This window comes from Lotus japonicus, chromosome 1 (genome assembly GCF_012489685.1).
Source record: "Lotus japonicus ecotype B-129 chromosome 1, LjGifu_v1.2".
Taxonomy (NCBI): Eukaryota; Viridiplantae; Streptophyta; class Magnoliopsida; order Fabales; family Fabaceae; genus Lotus; species Lotus japonicus.
Genome location: NC_080041.1, coordinates 48,626,206 through 48,643,484, shown reverse-complemented (window position 1 = coordinate 48,643,484; position 17,279 = coordinate 48,626,206). Strand labels below are relative to the sequence as shown.

Here is a 17,279-nt window from a genome sequence, read left to right as displayed (position 1 = left end):
TCTACTATTTGGCGTGATTGTCTTGATTTGATTTTGGGGATTAGTCATTTGTTCTTAGAACTAGTAACTTTGTAACCGATTGTTTGGCAAAACTTCCTTTTTCTTGTGATAACTTGGTTAGGATTGAAGAAGTTCCACAAGAACTTGCTTCCTTAGTCCAGGATGAGTTGATAATATCTTAATTCTAACTTCTTTAAAATGACAGAATTATCAAAATCATTAATTTGCAATTATAAGTACGATAATTGCCGGCTATGCAATTCTTATTTTAATGAGTAAATCATTACTCGGAATTATGTCTACCTTTGCATTTATGCAGGTAATAACAACTCAAAACATCCAAAGTAAAATCAGCAGAAATGTAGCAACTCAGGTTCAAAATTACAAAAGACTAATCAGTTCAAACAAATATGGGGAAGCAGCAAAGCCCTAGTATTCCCACCCAACACACCAATGTAGGGAAAAGGGGTTAAGGACAGATGCTTCTTTTCCCTTTCTTATTTCTTGTGACAGTGCACACGATCCCTTTTCAGCTTTGCTCTATCTCTCCTGTCTGAAATGACTCTACGAACAAAGAAACAAAACAAAATTAAGGTATAAAAAGTGGATGGAATATGATTATAGAAAGCAATATGATAACTATTATATGTGTGCCATATGAAGGGAACTAGATAGCAGCCTACCTAAACCCATCATTTTAAGCAGAAAGCTTTGCCTTGAGCTCGGCTGCCACAGCATCGATGAATTCCTCAGTGTTCAAATAATGCTCCCTTGAAAGCCTAGTAGCAAGAATTATATAGTAGAAGATTATTAATCTATCAAGTAGAGAAGCAAATGCAATTGGTCAATGTTGAAATAACACAACAATGATAAGCAACATACTTGGATCCATGAAGAATAAGTGCCAAATCCTTGGTCATCTTCCCTGACTCTACTACTCCGATGCAAGCTGCCTCTAGCTTGTCAGTGAAATCCGAGAGTTTAGCATTGTCATCCAGTTTAGCCCTGTCAAGAAAGAAACATTTAATTCCATAATATATCAAAATATTATAAGCAAAGAGCTTCTAACACATTGGGTAGCTTGGCACTCAACGATGGAAATTACACTGCACTATACCTGTGAGCTAGCCCTCTTGTCCAAGCAAAGATGGATGCTATGCTGTTTGTGCTGGTTTCCCCACCCTTCTGATGAACCCTAAAATGACGGGTAACTGTGCCATGGGCTGCTTCTGCTTCAATGGTCTTTCCATCAGGGCAAACCTGAACACATCCCATGATTCAATTAGTATCCGCAGGCATAGACTAGAAGAAATCTCAAAGTATGTTCCAAGGCCAATAAATCATTCACAAGAATGGTTGATTTCATTCTTAACGAGTTATTGCAGCAACTGAGAGAAAAGATTTTCCATAAAATGTGGATAAGAATAAAAATTTCAAAAAGTATATTCAGGAACTTGGGATAACACGTACCAGTACAGATGTCATCAAACCCAATGATCCAAAACCTATGAAAGTGTGAATAGGTATTAGTTAAAGAGGAAAAGAAATCTCTGCATCTGACATTGCAAAAGCAAGTGCTTAATAAACAAGCATATCAGACAAACCTTGAGCTAAGAAATCACTCTGGACATCTCCATCGTAGTTTTTGCATGCCCATACATAACCTCCTTCACTCTTAAGTGCATATGCCACCATATCATCTATGAGCCGATGCTCATACCTATCAAATACAACAGACAAAGGTAAACAATAATATAATATGAATAATTATCCCAAAACAAAAGTACCCATTCACTCACCAGATACCAGCAGCCTCATACTTCGATTTCCATCCTGCCTCATAAACTTCTTGAAATATGTCCTTGAATCTTTAACCAATAAATGAATATAATTAAACAGGGGATCAATGCAGCAAACATTTTTTACAAGAAATAAATAATAAGCTAATAATAAATTGCATACCTTCCATCATATTTCTTAAGAATTGTATTTTTGGTGCTAAGATAAAGTGGCCATTTTTTCTCATAAGCAGTTGCCATGGAAGCCTCAGCAAAAGAACGAATAGACTTCATATCAAAGAATAGATAGTTCAGTAACTAGCAGATTTCACTGCAATCTATCTAATCAAACTAATATAAGACACTGCAGAATCAACCTCATCAGTGTTGTACATAGCCAATGCAACACCTCCTTTACCGGTGAAGTTATAAACCTCCAATTCAGTCTCCTCACCTTGGCCTTCCGGAACTACAAGAATCAAAAAATTCACAAAAAAAAAATCTCTAGTTATCCACAAATATACTGAAAAACACCAAGTCCATAAAGAACATATAACAAGGTTTAGTATAAGTTAGCTTAATAGCTAATGAAATCTCAAGAAGCTGCCCAAAATCAAGAAAGATGTATACCAAAAACCAGCTTCAGCTTTCCAGCTCCTTTAATTACTTGGTCAGTGGCCCGATATTGGTCACCAAAAGCATGTCTTCCAATACATATTGCCTTTGTCCAACCTGGCAATGCAGAGAAAGATTTACACACCTCCATTCATCAAGGAATAAGTAAAAAGAAATTTTCAGTGTAAGTACCAGGAACAAGGCGAGGGACGTTTTTGCAAAGAATTGGCTCTCTGAAGACAGTCCCTGAAATATTTTTAAACAAATAATAAGCCAATAATGTGCAGTACTCATATACTGCTTATTAGCTACCATTGACAGACCAGACTATAATAATTAACTACTAGTATTTAACATTAACAAACAATAATCAAGTAAACTAAGTTAGCTTACCATTCAAAATATTCCTAATTGTCCCATTTGGACTCCTCCACATTTGCTTCAGACCAAACTCCTTCACACGAGCTTCATCTATAAATTATAACACTAGTATAAGCTCTGCCAAAATCAAGTGCCCAGTGCAAAATTATGATGCAGCAATTCCATCATTATGATTCATGAACAATCAATAAATAGGATATCCCGTATTTCTTAATTACAAAATGTATATGCATTCACTCAAACTCATACGAAGGTAAAAACAAAAACAATATGTTAGAATCTGACAACAATACCTGGAGTGATAGTTGCACACTTGATTGCTACATTATATCTACAAAGCAGTAAAACCGTTAGCGAACCAATGATAACAATTATACAAGAGCAAATAAATAATAAGAAGAAACACATTATCTAATAGCATACTTAAGAGTTGCTTCTGCACTTTCAACTGTAACTTTATCATCAGTCTCATCACGATAAGGAAGGCCCAAGTCAAAGTACTTGATGTCCAGCTCCAAGAAGGGCAAAATGAGCTACGCCATAAGAAAATGACAGAAATATATTACATTACAATTATAAGCACTTTTCACAAGAAAATGAAACTAAGAGCAAGATGATCATGATAAATCACCTTATCCTTGATTGACTTCCAGATAACTCGAGTCATTTCATCTCCTGCAATACAAAGTAGGAATCATACACAATGTCGCATTAAAAAACGAGGCAGGTATCATTTTCAACATGCAAAGTAAAATCCATGCTAAGCCCAAGAGAAGAGACATCAGTGAGTGTATTAAGCTATTATTAGCACAATTACGAATCAAAACCTCGAAAAGTATGATTTCGAATCAAAACTAGCAAACATCTCCTTCAAGTCCTCAGTCCTTCAGTGAATTAAAATGGCAATACACTTCCTTGCAAATTCAATTTTTAGATATACTTTTACCACAATTACGAGCATGTTTTACAATTGATTCAAAAACAAACATCAATTCAAAAGCTAGAATCAGAATCAATCAGAAAGAAGCTTCTGGATTCAGAATTGATTCTGAAGAAAGGTAAAATTCAATGCATTTTAATTTTTTCACCAGAAAACATTTACTCTACAACAAGAACACAGATCGAGAAATAAAATTAAGAAAAATAAAAGGAAATCAGAGAGGAAGACAAAGCGATTGAATATTTATGAGTTTTCAGTTGATGTAACGTATCCAAGGATGAAACAAACAACAACGGGACAGAGTGAGGTCCACAAGAAAATATCAGAATCAAAAATATCCCAATCGCAGCAAAACGATAATTCAGTACACACACGAAACCAGAAAACAAAAAATCGAAATCAAAATCGATTGTATCGAAAATGAAGAAGAATCGGAAGAGATCAGATCGGAAGGTGAAGAGAGAGAGAGATTGATTGACAGACCGTCCATCTCAACGATGGGGTTGGCGACCTTGATCTTGTCGAAAGCCATGGTTTGTGAATCTGATCTGCGATGGAAGGAAGGAAGGAAGGAAGGGTAGGTGAGAAAGGAGTGAAGCGAGAGCACGAGGAAGAGTGTGAATAGTTGAGGTGCTGGTTGTTCTATTTATCGTGGAGCAGGACGCCAAGGAACGTTTTCTGAATATTCAACAATTATTATTATTATTATTATTGAATTATTGAAATATATCCAAACATGTATGTGTTTGTCTTTGCCCACCTAATATCTTTCAATTACTTCTTTGCCATTATCCCTCTATATTTATGTACTTTAACGAGAGAGGCTTCGGGTCTGTTTGTTTGATTACAATTTTTTAAAATTATTTTTTGCTTTTAAAAACTGAAAATTTAAAATCATTGTTTTTTAATACCTTTCAATTTCAACTTTTAAAACTAAAATATCATAACAGGTAAAAGATGTTTTTTTGTTTTCAGATTACAATTTTTTAAATGCTGTAAAACATCTAATTCAAACAAATTTAAAAAAAAAAAAAAAATTTAAAAACAAATTTTAAATTAAGTTTTCAAAAACTACAATCAAAATGACATTTAACCTTGAGTTGCAAACACACCACATGATAAAGACTCACAATGCTAGATGGGAAACTAAACTGAACTAGAGTTAAGCGGAGGAAATCACGACTGATATTGTCATGTTTTTTCCAAGTCTATTTTCATTGCAAGAACCTCATCCTCACCTTCGTTTTCGTCATATAGTGTAGTGCCTCATGAACTATGATCCTTCTAAGACATGTTGGCACCTTGTGAGATGGGAGAAAGTCACTAATGAGAAGGATTGTGGAGGTTTGCGTGTTAGGGAGACGAGGAAAGGTAACATAGCTTTACTTGGAAAGCCGGTTTGGAGGATGTCGCAGGATCGGAAGTGCATTTGAGCCGAATGTTAGAGAGCATCTATTTGAAAGATACACAATTCTTGGAGTGTAAAGCTAAAGGTAACGTGTCGTACCCTAGGCACATCATTGTTAGGGCTAGAGAGCGATTGAGGGATGGTTTCTCTTGCATGTTACAACAAGGAGATTGTCCCTTTGGTATCGGAAATGGCTTGGCTTTGGAGCCCTATGTCAGTTTTTACCTTTTGTCCATATCAGTGATACTGAGCTTCAAGTAAAGGATACTTGGAATAATAGATGGAATTAACAAGGTATCTGGATTGGTTTTCCTCAAGAGATTCGGACGATGCTCGTTAATGTTTTAGGGCTGAATCGACAAGCTTATCAAGGTGCTTGGAGATGGAACTTATTGTCGGATGGGTGTTATTCTACGGCCTCTGCTTTTTCTTGGATGAGTTCTCACTCTAGGAACTCAGTTGCACATCCTTTGTGGCTCCAGATGTGGAAACTTCATGTTCCGGAGAAGTATAAATTTCTCCTTTGGCTGGTCTTGCATAGAATTGTTCCCTCAAACGCTCATCACTTCTATTGCAATATTGCGGTTAATCCAGCATGTATGTGTTGTCCCATCCTTTATAAGATATCCTTCATTGTTTGAGGGATTGCTCCCACTCCAAAGAGGTATGGATCTTGTGGTTGTAATTTGATTCCTCTATAACGCCCATTGTTGGATGCCTTAATTACATCATCAAGCATCAGACTCTGTTCGGTTCCTTCATAATTTATGATGGATCTGAAGATGGAGAAACAACATGATGATAAGTAGTGAAGTCTGGCCGCTACACTTTGTTTAGAGGAGCATCCTTCGTGATGTCTCACCCCATCTGTCTCTTGGGGATGATTCTTCTCTAGCCCTTAATGTAGGTATTTGGATAGCACATCTAGTGGGTTAGTTAAAATTGAACATGGATGTGAGTTTTAATTGAGGTTTTTCGTTTATGGGTTGTGATGACTTGTTGAGAGACCATCATGGAGTTTGGAATTTTTTTTTATAGTTTTGAGGGAGCTGGACATGTTTATCTAGCTGAGCTTTTTATTGTAACCCACGGCCTCTTTTTGACGTAGTGTACTAGTGCAAGAAAAATTGTTTGCGAGATGTATAGCTTGGACGTGGTGAACTGTCTTGATAATTCAGTTTCCCTCAACCTTCAATCATGTGCGACTTGCATAGCAGAAGCGTGGGTCTTGATCTAGAAAGAGTGGGAGGTGATCTTCCATCATGTCCCAAGAGAGCTCAATAAACCTACAAATGCACTTGCTAGGATAGGGTTAAGTGATACAATTGGAATGAGGACTTGAGGAACTCCTCCAAGGGAGTCTTGGCCGCCATCTTTCTTTTTACTTTTGTTGTTGTTTTCAGTTTTTAGTCTCAAAAAAACAATGATGATTAGTATTTTATCATATAATATTAAAATTGATATTAAGTTTTAATATATCAAATTAAATTGATATTAATTCATTGTTAATTCACGATTATTATTAAAAGAATTACAATTATTGGAAATCACCTCGTTTTGCGTCAATTATAGGGACAATACATCTATTGAAAAATGAGTTTAATTTCTATGCACTGTCGATGTAAAATTATTTTACATAGTTAACCAATTAGATTTCATGGATGTTAAAAAAAATTATTTATTTTTATTAATTGATGTAGCATATCCTTAAAATTTGATTGGTTAACGGTGTAATCATTTTTCTCTCGAAAAATTAGAAAAATTAGAGGACTTCTTGAAAAATGTATAATTTTTTTTAATAGGAAAGCTGTATTATTTTTAGTTTAAATTGATAAATATAAAAAGATGTAATAAACACAAAAATGTAGATAGAGCCAACACAAAATGTCATCCATAATTCCATTTCCATATCATAAGTAGAGTTCTAAAATTAGAGATAGGACCTCGATGATGGCGAAAGAGTAAAATAAAATGGAGAATTATGGCAAATATATGAGGATGATGAGGACATAAAGACAAAGTTAGTATCCGCAGTATATAAATTTTCGTTAGCTATGATATAATGTCGTGTTATCCAACTTGTTGAGTGGCAAACACAATCACGACTCAGCTGCCAATCTAGAATTAGTTCTACACTTCTACCTAACTCCAAAGAAATTTTTTTAAGGTTATTATTAGTTTTCAATTTCTTTAATAAACGAAAAAGGAAAGATATAGTCTTAACGAATTTCATCTGATTTGGTAAGAAGAGTTCCGTTTACATTTTCTGTTGAGTGTCGAGAAAATCGGAATCTCACTTCCCAACATAGCAAACATGAAGCATAATTTGTTCTAGTCTAAGGTCTATTAAGAGAATATGTTATGTCCTTATCAAATCCTAGCAGAGCATAAATTGTAAGAATGATGTAAGAATAAGAGAATTATCTCATTAATGATAAAAAATTTACCTATTACAAGGTGAGACCCCCTTTTATAGTGGGTATGACCCTTATCTAGAATATTATTGGATTTGGGTCTTACATCCAAGGCCCAAATCACAATACAAATAAAACAAATACATGTAAGACAAGTACAAATAAGACAAAATGGACTTGGGACCACATCTTCACTGCGTGTCCATTCACTGCCTTAATAGCCGCATTCCCCGGGCGTTCCTTCCCCTGGCAAGTATCCTCTTTACCAGGAGGGGTTATGGGCTCGTGATAGCCCGCCCGGTCCACAAGCCCACAAGACATGAAGCTTTGAACCTTCTTAAAGTTGAGATGTCTTCAAAGTAGAAAAAGAATTGCGTCATTGTTGTCCCTGGGCGCGCGCCTAGCCCACAAGCCCACAAGACATGAAGCTTTGAACCTTCTTAAAGCTGAGATGTCTTCTAAGTAGAAAAAAGAAGAATTTGAACTTCGCCCTTGACTAGTCCTCGCGCGCCTATTCCACGCCACTTCCTTGCTCGCCGCCCTCAATCGGTACATCGTTTCGTCTGACACACGCTTCACTATTTTCAAAAAATTTCCATCATTAGCATTAACTGCCGCTGTCTTTTCACGCGGGATTCGAGGGATTGCCTCGTTTCATGAAAACATTTGAATCCCAAACATGTCGTTTCCTCTTTCCCTCTCTCTCTTCTCTCTTTTTCGTTCTCCCTTCTCATTTTTTCTGCTCACTAAAAGTTTGAATCTCCCTCTTGAGTGTCTGAAGAACTTCCCTTTCCGGTGACCTCGAATCGTTGCTCCGGTGACCTCCGTGCTCTTCCCGCCACCATTGCTCATTGTTTCCTTATTACCTCCCTCACTTTCGGTCAGTTTTCTCTCCTTACTCTTGCTTTTGCTCACTTTTTATTTAATTTCTTCATCTACATTCTATGAAATTTCCTAGAATGTCCACTCAAAACGAAACCCTTTCTTCTCTTTTTTTTTTCTTTTTCTTCATCCTCCGACGACCAGGAAGTCAATGCCAGTCATGAAGTCGTTGTTTTAGACGATTCTGACTCTAAGTCTTCTTCCTCGCCCTCCAATTATAGCCTTCCAAGTGGTCCAACTGGCTCAATAACTTCCCATATTTCTTCTGACATTCCTTCTGCCTCGCCCGATTGGCGAACCAACCTCCAACTTGTAGATGAAAAGTGTCTCTTTCACTCAGTTTGGAATAGCATTCAATCATTAAATAATAACCGCCTTAACGCCTAGGGATTTACCAAAATAAACCCTACTACAGGCGAGAATGACGACTTATCTTTGAATGTCGCCCCTTGTGATGATAACGACGTTGCCACACTCAAACCTTCGGGTGCTGATGGGTCGCCCACGTGGTTTTATCTCCATGGTTTCATTCTTACTGAACTTTACATAAACTCCCCTTTTCCTATTTTGTCTGTGACGTTCTTACGTTTTTTAATGTCGCCCCCTGTCAACTCCTCCCGAATGCCTGGAGTTTCATTCGCTGTTTTGAATTGTTGTGTGAACAGCTGAGTGTCACGCCTACTTACCCGTTGTTCTTTTACTTTTATAAAACTTGTACCGCCAAACATTCCATAGTCTCTTTTGTCCCTTTATCCGCCCGCCATGGCCACTTTCAAACCTCTCAAAAGTTACTTCAAGCATTAGCAAAAGAAGTTTTTTAAGATCTCCCATTCTCCTGATATTCCCAATCTTATTCTTGATCCAAAAGACCACCCACTGTTCCCCCTACATTGGACCGTCAATCCTCGCCACGACATCACTGTTGTGCTCGAGGCGTTGACCGAGGCTGAATAGCGGGTCGCCTTGTACATACTATCCCTTCCCCAAATTCCGTGTGATGACCTGCTTCAAGCCGCCAAAGATAAGAAACTTCCAGATTTTTTCAGTAAGTTTTAACTCTGTTAGCAGATTGAAATCTTCTCCTACCATCTTTTTATTCACCGCTCTTTACTCTGTCTTTTGTGCAGCTGAAATGGTCAAGAACAAGGGCGGTGTTAACCCTGAGAGCATGTCTGCCTTTATTGCCAGCCAAGTCGAGACTGCCAAAGGGCATCGAAAAAATGAGAAGAAGGAGACCAAGGGCGTCAGGAAGAAATCGCCACTAGTCGATGAGCGAGAAGCGAAGCGTCAAAAATCCGACGCTTCCAAAGGTGACTTGAAGCAAACGACTTTGAATAAGTCTATGCCCAAAGTCCATAAAGAGAAGAAGTCGAGCTCCAACCTTCCTCCACCCAAACATAAGACTCCTGGGGCGTTCGCCAATTTAAGTGCAGCAGCGAGTCCTGTTCATAGCGTTTTTTGACTCTAAGTTTGACAGCTTGCACTTCATGGAAAAGAATTTCAACATCCAAATTCCTCATGAGGTCCCCGCGCAAGGAGTCCAGGGTGCAGGGACCCTGGCTGTGAACCAAGCCCTCGCCGCTGCTAGCTGCGCCACCGGTCTTCTTCCACACTTGAAGGGTGTTGAGATTGACAAAGCTTGTGCTCAGTTAAAGCTTGAAGAGGCGAAGGCTGCCTATTCCCGCCTAAAATCTGACGCCGAGAACGCTGCCAAGCGTGCCGAAATTGCCAAAAAGCAGGCAGAGGATACCCTGGCGGGCGTTCGTAAGCAACTGCAGGAGGCTGATGAGGTGCTCGCCAAGGATAAGGCTGCAAGAGAAAGTGCTGAAGGTAAACTTCAAGCAGCAGAGAAAAGGAGCCAAGAGCTTGAAGCTAACTTGGAAGAATTTGACAAGACTTTCTTGGAGTAGAGTTCTCGCCAGTACATTCTTGGGATTTTGGATGCCAAGGCCCAGCTTCAAATTCTCTGCCCTAAGCTCGACTACTCTTAGTTTGGGTTCATGAAGAAGATCGTTGACAGCCAGGTCGTGGGGCCCGCCGATCATGATGTGAGTAGCCTTCCTTTCATGCAAGCGTCAGATGAAGAGAAAGAAGAAGAAGCCAAGGGTGAGGGAGTGAAGAAAGCTGATGTCAAGGTTGGTGGAAGTGGCGAGGTTAACCAAGAGGAGCAAGCGAAGAATGACCAAGTTTGATTTTGTGTCCTCCTTAATGCTTGTAATGGGCCTCGCCCTTTTTTAATTTGTTGTTGAACAATGGGCCTCGCCCTCCTTTTTTATTTCTATTTTGTTGTAATGACTATTTTGTTTCGGGCTTCGCCCCCTTTTTGATTTAAATGAATGTTTTGGATATCTTTAACATTGTATTTACTTTTGGCATTTTTACTGAGGCTAGGCTCGCCGTTTGGCGAGGCTTTTTGTTGCTCGGTATTTTAGCCGAGGCTTAGGCACATTTTACTGGCCTTAGTCGTTTTACGGACGTGGCTTGGATTCTAGTGACCACTAGAATTGCCAAGGCTATGTGAGCTCAGCGGCGACGCTTTCTGATTGCGAAAGTTTTAGTCGTCTTAGATCATGCCATAAGGCGACTTACACCCCTTTTATTAGTAAATAAAAAGAAAATTTTATGAGTTAGATCTCACCAATTGTGACAAACATCAAACTGTAAGACAATTTTTTCATTACTTAGAATAAAACTGAGGTCTATTGATTCCTACATGGGAGTTTCTTCCCTTCATTTCCATAGGTCTCCTCATTAAAAACCTTCTTTAAGGAAAAAAGAGTGCGATTTTTCTGACTTAACTATAATATAATCTCATATTAAAGGCATTCCACGTGCGGCGAACTTGGCCACCATCAAGCTGTTCAAGTTTGTACGCTCCCACGCCCACTTCACCCTTGATTCTGAAAGGTCCTTCCTAGCTTGGTGTTAGCTTGTTACACCTTGAGGTCATTGTCCTTTGGCGTAGTACCAAGTCTCTCGCCTTCATCTTCCGAGAGTCGACCTTGGATGCATACTTACGTGCAACCCTTCCTTTCCCTGCTTCATTGCGCAAGTGAGCTTCCCTTTGCAACTCAGGGAGCATGATCAAGTTGGCGATCAAGTTATCATTGTTTTCTTCTTCATTCATTGTTATAACTCGCCAACTCTGATTTTCCACTTCAACGGGCAACATGGCATCAGAACCATAAGTAAGTTTGTACGGTGTTTCGCCAGTACTGGTCTGCGCAGTTGTATTGTACGCCCATAGAACTCCTGGAAACTCTTCCGCCCACCAACCTTTGGCCTCATCCAACTTCTTCTTTAATCCATTCAATATGACTTTGTTAGCTCCTCAGCTTGGCTATTTGTCTGCGGATGTTCAACCGAGGCGAACCGCATTTCTATTCCCAAGTCTGCACAAAATTCCCTTGTCAATGCGCTCGTGAACTGCGTGCCATTATCCATGACCAACCCATTGGACCGCCAAAGCTACACACAATTCGCCGCCACAAGAAATTTCTGATCTTTGCAACAGTAATTGTTTCCACTGCTTCCGCTTCTATCCATTTTGTAAAATAATCTACCGCCACCACAATAAATTTCATTTGAGCTTTGGCCACTGAAAAGAGTCCCAAAATGTCCGCCCCCCAGATGGCGAAGGGCCAAGGGGCGGTCATTGTCGTGAGTTGCTCTGGTGGTGCCCTGTGTAGATCAGAAAAATTTGACACTTAGAACATTTCTTAACATACTCCAAGCAATCCTTCTTGATTGTTGGCCAATAGAGTCATGCCCTGAGCACTTTCACAGCCAAAGATCGTCCTCCAATGTGGCTTGAACATACTCCCTCATGAACTTCAGCCATTATATCTTGAGATTTATCCATATCTACACACTTTAGCATTGGCGACATAATTCCCCGTCGATACAGTTGTCCGCCAACTAAAGTATAGAAACTAGTTTCTCTTCTTCTTTCCCTTGTGTTTTTGCTTTCATGCTGAGGTTGCTGAGTCAAAAAATCTATAATTGGTCCATCCACGATCGCTCACCACTTGTTACAACCTTTGTTGCTTTGAATTCCACCAAGTCAGTACTTGGGCGAGCTAATGTTTCTTGTATTACTGTTTGATAGATTCCAAGTCGTCCAGTGCTAGCTAACTTGGCTAGTGCATCTGCTCGCTCATTTTGACTTCTTGGTATGTGTTCAATCTTAATTTCCTTGATCGCTAGCATAAGTCTCTACACGATCTCTAGATACTTAGACAGTTGTGGATCCTTCACTTGATAATCGCCCTTAACTTGCTTGACAACCAGCTGTGAATCGCCCTTTATGTACAACTTCTGCACTCTTAATTCAATTGCGAGCCTCAATCCTGCGATTAGTGCCTCATACTCGGCTTGGTTGTTACTCGCCCGAAATCCAAATTTTAGTGATTGTTCGATCAACATTTTATCTGGGCTTTCAATTGATACACCAACTCCAGTTCCTTGTTCATTCGAAGAACCATCCACCGAAAGAACCCATTATGAATTTTCTCTATCACCCTCCGTGGGCGTCATTTCTGCCACAAATTAAAATCAATCAAACTTTGGATTGTAACTTGTCCTCTTGGTTCATACACGATGTCATACTCCGATAATTCCACCAACCAACTAACAAGTCACCCTGAAAGATCTGGCTTTTGCCAAACTTGTCGCAATAGGATATCTGTCTTCACTTTTATTTGAAAACTTTGAAAATATGGCCGGAGTCGCCTGGCTGTTTTTAGTATTGCGAGGGCTGCCTTTTCTATCTTTTGGTAGCGCACCTCTGCCCCTTGTAAGGTGTGACTAACAAAATAGATCATCTTATACTTCTTATGTTCCTCTTGCAACAACATTGCGCAGACCGCCGTACTAGTGACCGCCAAGTATAGTATCAATGGAACCTCTGGCGTGGGTTTTTGCCTCTGCATCCCAAATCAGTTTGTTTTCTTTTTGCCACAAAGCTTGGGCAAGTGCCCAGGCTTGCCGGAGTGCTGGACCTTGGATCCGCTCTTGGGTGGAAAGTGGTGGTAATGATGCTGGAGGGTGCGGTAGTGGTGGTGGCAGTAGAAGTTGCGGTGGTGGTAGTGATGGTGAAGGGTGGTGATGTCAAGGAACTAAGATAAAAAGACTTGTGTTCATTGTCCGCTGCTTAACTCTTTATTTATCATTTGCACAACTCGTCTCTAGGCTAGAAGCTTAATTAAAGCAAATCTATCTACGAAGTCAGGTAGAATCTAGTCAATTGTGATCGAATTACAAGGACACAGTCCAACCCCCTTTGTTGCATTATTGTGGTCTATCCCTTCATCAATTACTTTTGATATGCTTAGTCATTCCAAATAGAATAGAATAGGTAGAATTAAAGGCATAAAAGAGAAGCACAATCAACAATTATAAAATTAAATTTAACATATATAATAAATAGGGTTCAAAATCATATCCTAAATCGTAACATTGAGAGAGGGAATTTAGCCTATAATTATTTACATGAAACACAAGGTAATCCTAAGTGGCTATAAAATGGATAAAGGACAGAGAGAAAAGAGAAGAAGCAATTCAATAGCCCTCTTTGCCTCCAATCATTGTTTGAAGTGTTTTTCCTTGTTCCTCACCCTCCACGACACTATAGAATGGTATTGTATGAGTTTTTTTTTATCTGGTAGGTTTTTGGAACATTTATCTAGTGTCTAAAATGCATTTAGGGCTAATCTGAACATGATTTTACGCGCGAGTTATGTCGTTGGTACAATCGTGCTAAATAAGTGGCACGACTGTATTGGAATTAATATTCATTTACCACGACATGTATTCTCGTTTAATCTATATCCAGAAATCTTTTCAAAAAAAAAAGTCTATATCCAGAAATATAACAAAATAATATCAGTTTAGAAAAAAAAAAATTATGAACAAATAATAATAAAAATCATTCGAAAATTATGAAACATAATCTTTTTCGAATGAATTGCTATAGTTTTATATTTCATATTCCGGATGTGCATAAAACAAACTTTGTAATAGATAGTTGTAATTTCGAAAAAAAAATACATTTCACTTTTCTTCATCACACATAGAAATTAGGATTAATTCATGTTTATCTACTTTTATCTATGTTATCTGCACATAAATTATTTTGATAATCCGACCAATCAAATTAAAGATCTAAAAGTATAGAATAATATATTCAAATTTTAGCATAATCCAACGGTGAAAGCAGCCGCACAGTCCTATATTGTACGTCAAGTGCTCAGAGTACACAACATTGTATGTGAAGGTTTGAAGAATATAATAGAAAAGACAAGCTATATTGTTTTGATTTCGTTTGATTATAATTAAAAAAAAAAACCGTTTGATTATCCAAAGCTTCAAGATGCTTATCTTTCTTTTATTTATTGTTTAGTTATCTGTTTTTTTTTTTTCTCTTTCTTGGTCAAGGTTCTCAGGTTATATCCATTACTCAACTCACAGATACATTTGTTAGTAGCTCTTGGACCTGCGTTCTTCTTCGTTGAAGATTGGCCCAGTATAAATATTGCCCCTTTCATTATGTGGATCGCTGTTTTGTTTTCCATGGACTTTATATAAATGGCCTATGCCTCTCATATAAACGTGCCAATCATTCGTGGTAGAAGATGAAGTTGATCAAAATAGCACAAGAATAGGCAATTAAATTGTGCCCTCAACAAAAGTTGGCTTTCCAAATGATAGAAAGATTTATCATCTTTGTTGACCTCGAGCGAAAACTTAAGTATGGGAAAGATCAAAAGACACACAAGAAATTTATCCTGGTTTACTCTCTGAACGATAGGGTTACATTAAGTCCTTGACATCACCAAGATTTCACTAAGCAAGTATCAAAGACTTCTCCATACAAGTATTATTGTGCATGCCTCTTCAGGCATAATGGGTATTCTTTTACCGCTGCCTCTCCAGGCATAATGAGTATTCTTTTACCACTGTCTCTCCAGGCATAATGAGAATTATTTTCCCACAGCCTCTTCAGAAAAACAAGTATTCTTTGTCCATTCCTCTTCAAGAAGTTGAGTATTATTTGGGCACTGCCTCTCCAGGCATTGTTGAGTATTCTTTTTCCCCTGTCTCTCCAAGCACAAGTATTCGAAGGACTCCTCCTTACTAAGTATTATCAGAACTCCTCATTTACAACAAATTTAAAGGAGTTCTTCTCAAACGATCTTTCGCAAGATCATTTCATCTACAAATAGTCTCTTCTAATAAGAAAAATGGTAGATACATTTAAGTTCATGAACCATAACGTATTTTAGATGAGGTTTGACTCTTAGCATATACTTTATGTTCTGCTAATTTGACTCTTAAGAAAATCTACTATCCATGTTGAACCAGACGATATTGATGATCATCTTTGAGTTATGAGCTTTGAGGCTTTTTTCACGCTTAAGTGATTTGAGCATAGAAGGTCAATCTATGTGAGCATAAGCGCTACCTCTTCAAGTCTTCACTTTTTCTCTTTATACTTCTGAATCTTCTGTGAGTGAAAGATAGTTGTTGCAGCCCATTGAACCGTGTTCTTCACATAGCTTCTAGTCGTTGGAACCGTACAAAATGTACTTGCGTCGGAGCGTGGCACTTTTTATGGAGACCCTTTGCCATAAAGATGTAATATGTCAACTGCAGGTAGCATAGGTCTGGACTTCTATCTGTTGGTGTAGAGATATGAAAATCTGAGAATGACACCACAATACCCCTTTTCTTCATTTGTTGTTCCTTTGTTATGGTTGTCTACATTTTAGCTAATGTGTTGTGCGTGCCAAGATGTGTGACAAGATGTTGTAACATCTTGCTGTGACATTTGTCCCTGGGAAACGTACTGTGTACTTGGCTGTTTTAATTGTGAAGCTTTGGAGTGTTTACATGTTAACCAAGTTAGGGTTTATTCAAGAAGCTTCTGTCCGCCGTCAAGGAATATATCAAGTGTAATCAAATCGTGTTTCAAAAGATTTGATTTGAAGTTGTTTGTGGAAGTTTGTATCTTCAACTTAAAACGGTTTTGTGAAGATATGGAGCAGATTTGTTTGAGAAATCACCTCCATATTTTATTTTTATTATATATCATTATTCAATACTTCACTAAACATATTAATTTAAACGATATGATAAATTATACAGAGTATGGCCAAACGCTGGATAGTATAAGAAATTTATCAGGGTTTATACTATCAGGCTTAATACTATCAGGTCTTATACTATCAGGTCTTATATTATACGTCGCACCAAACGAGCTCTTAGTGTCAACGGATAAAAGCAACACCCGCCATCATCACCAATGCAAGGCGTTAATTTTGAGTTATTTAAATTGATCTCGGTGTTGACGCTAAACTAATTAAACCAATTATAAATCGGTTTTTAAATTTGCTTATGAGTTCCTCAAATTTCAAGCAGCAATTTAAGATTTTAAAAAATAAAAGAACTCAAATAATTCGGAATTGTATTAGATAAAATAATGTGACAATTTAACGTAATTTTAATTTATGAAAAATCGTAATTTTGAAGTGTACAAAAAAAAGACACGTATATTCTTTTATATTCAAGTATAATTACTTGGTAGATTGCAGAATTAACAATATCAATGTGCTTGTGGTGAGTTACGTGCCTACGGTCATGTACTTAGAAGAGGGGTCCCATTTTGGAAGACCTTTAAAGTTTAATGGCATGTTTGGTTTCAGTTTTTATTGTCAATAAAAATAGAAACCAAACTAACTTCTGATAAAATTAGTTTTACACAATGAACTAAGAAAAAAAAAACCTTGGTGGCTATTAATAATGATATATAGACACACATTTTTTCTTCGTGCATCCCACGAGCATGCACTTTAGAAACGATG

At 38.0% G+C, this 17,279-nt stretch overlaps 1 protein-coding gene across 1 annotated transcript; it reads right to left on the bottom strand.

Moving 5' to 3' along the window:
- Positions 1–237: 237 nt before the first annotated feature.
- On the bottom strand, positions 238–4,356 carry LOC130742274 (isocitrate dehydrogenase [NADP]). Its single transcript, XM_057594446.1, has 16 exons — positions 4,198–4,356; positions 3,406–3,449; positions 3,198–3,307; positions 3,068–3,105; positions 2,787–2,864; positions 2,586–2,639; positions 2,409–2,510; positions 2,156–2,247; positions 1,963–2,066; positions 1,800–1,868; positions 1,605–1,720; positions 1,471–1,505; positions 1,118–1,260; positions 883–1,005; positions 684–779; positions 238–564 (listed from the first exon to the last, which is right to left on the bottom strand). The coding sequence occupies exons 1-15, from the start codon at positions 4,244–4,246 to the stop codon at positions 698–700; spliced, it is 1,239 nt and encodes a 412-aa protein (XP_057450429.1). The 5' UTR covers positions 4,247–4,356; the 3' UTR covers positions 238–564; positions 684–697.
- Positions 4,357–17,279: the final 12,923 nt, after the last annotated feature.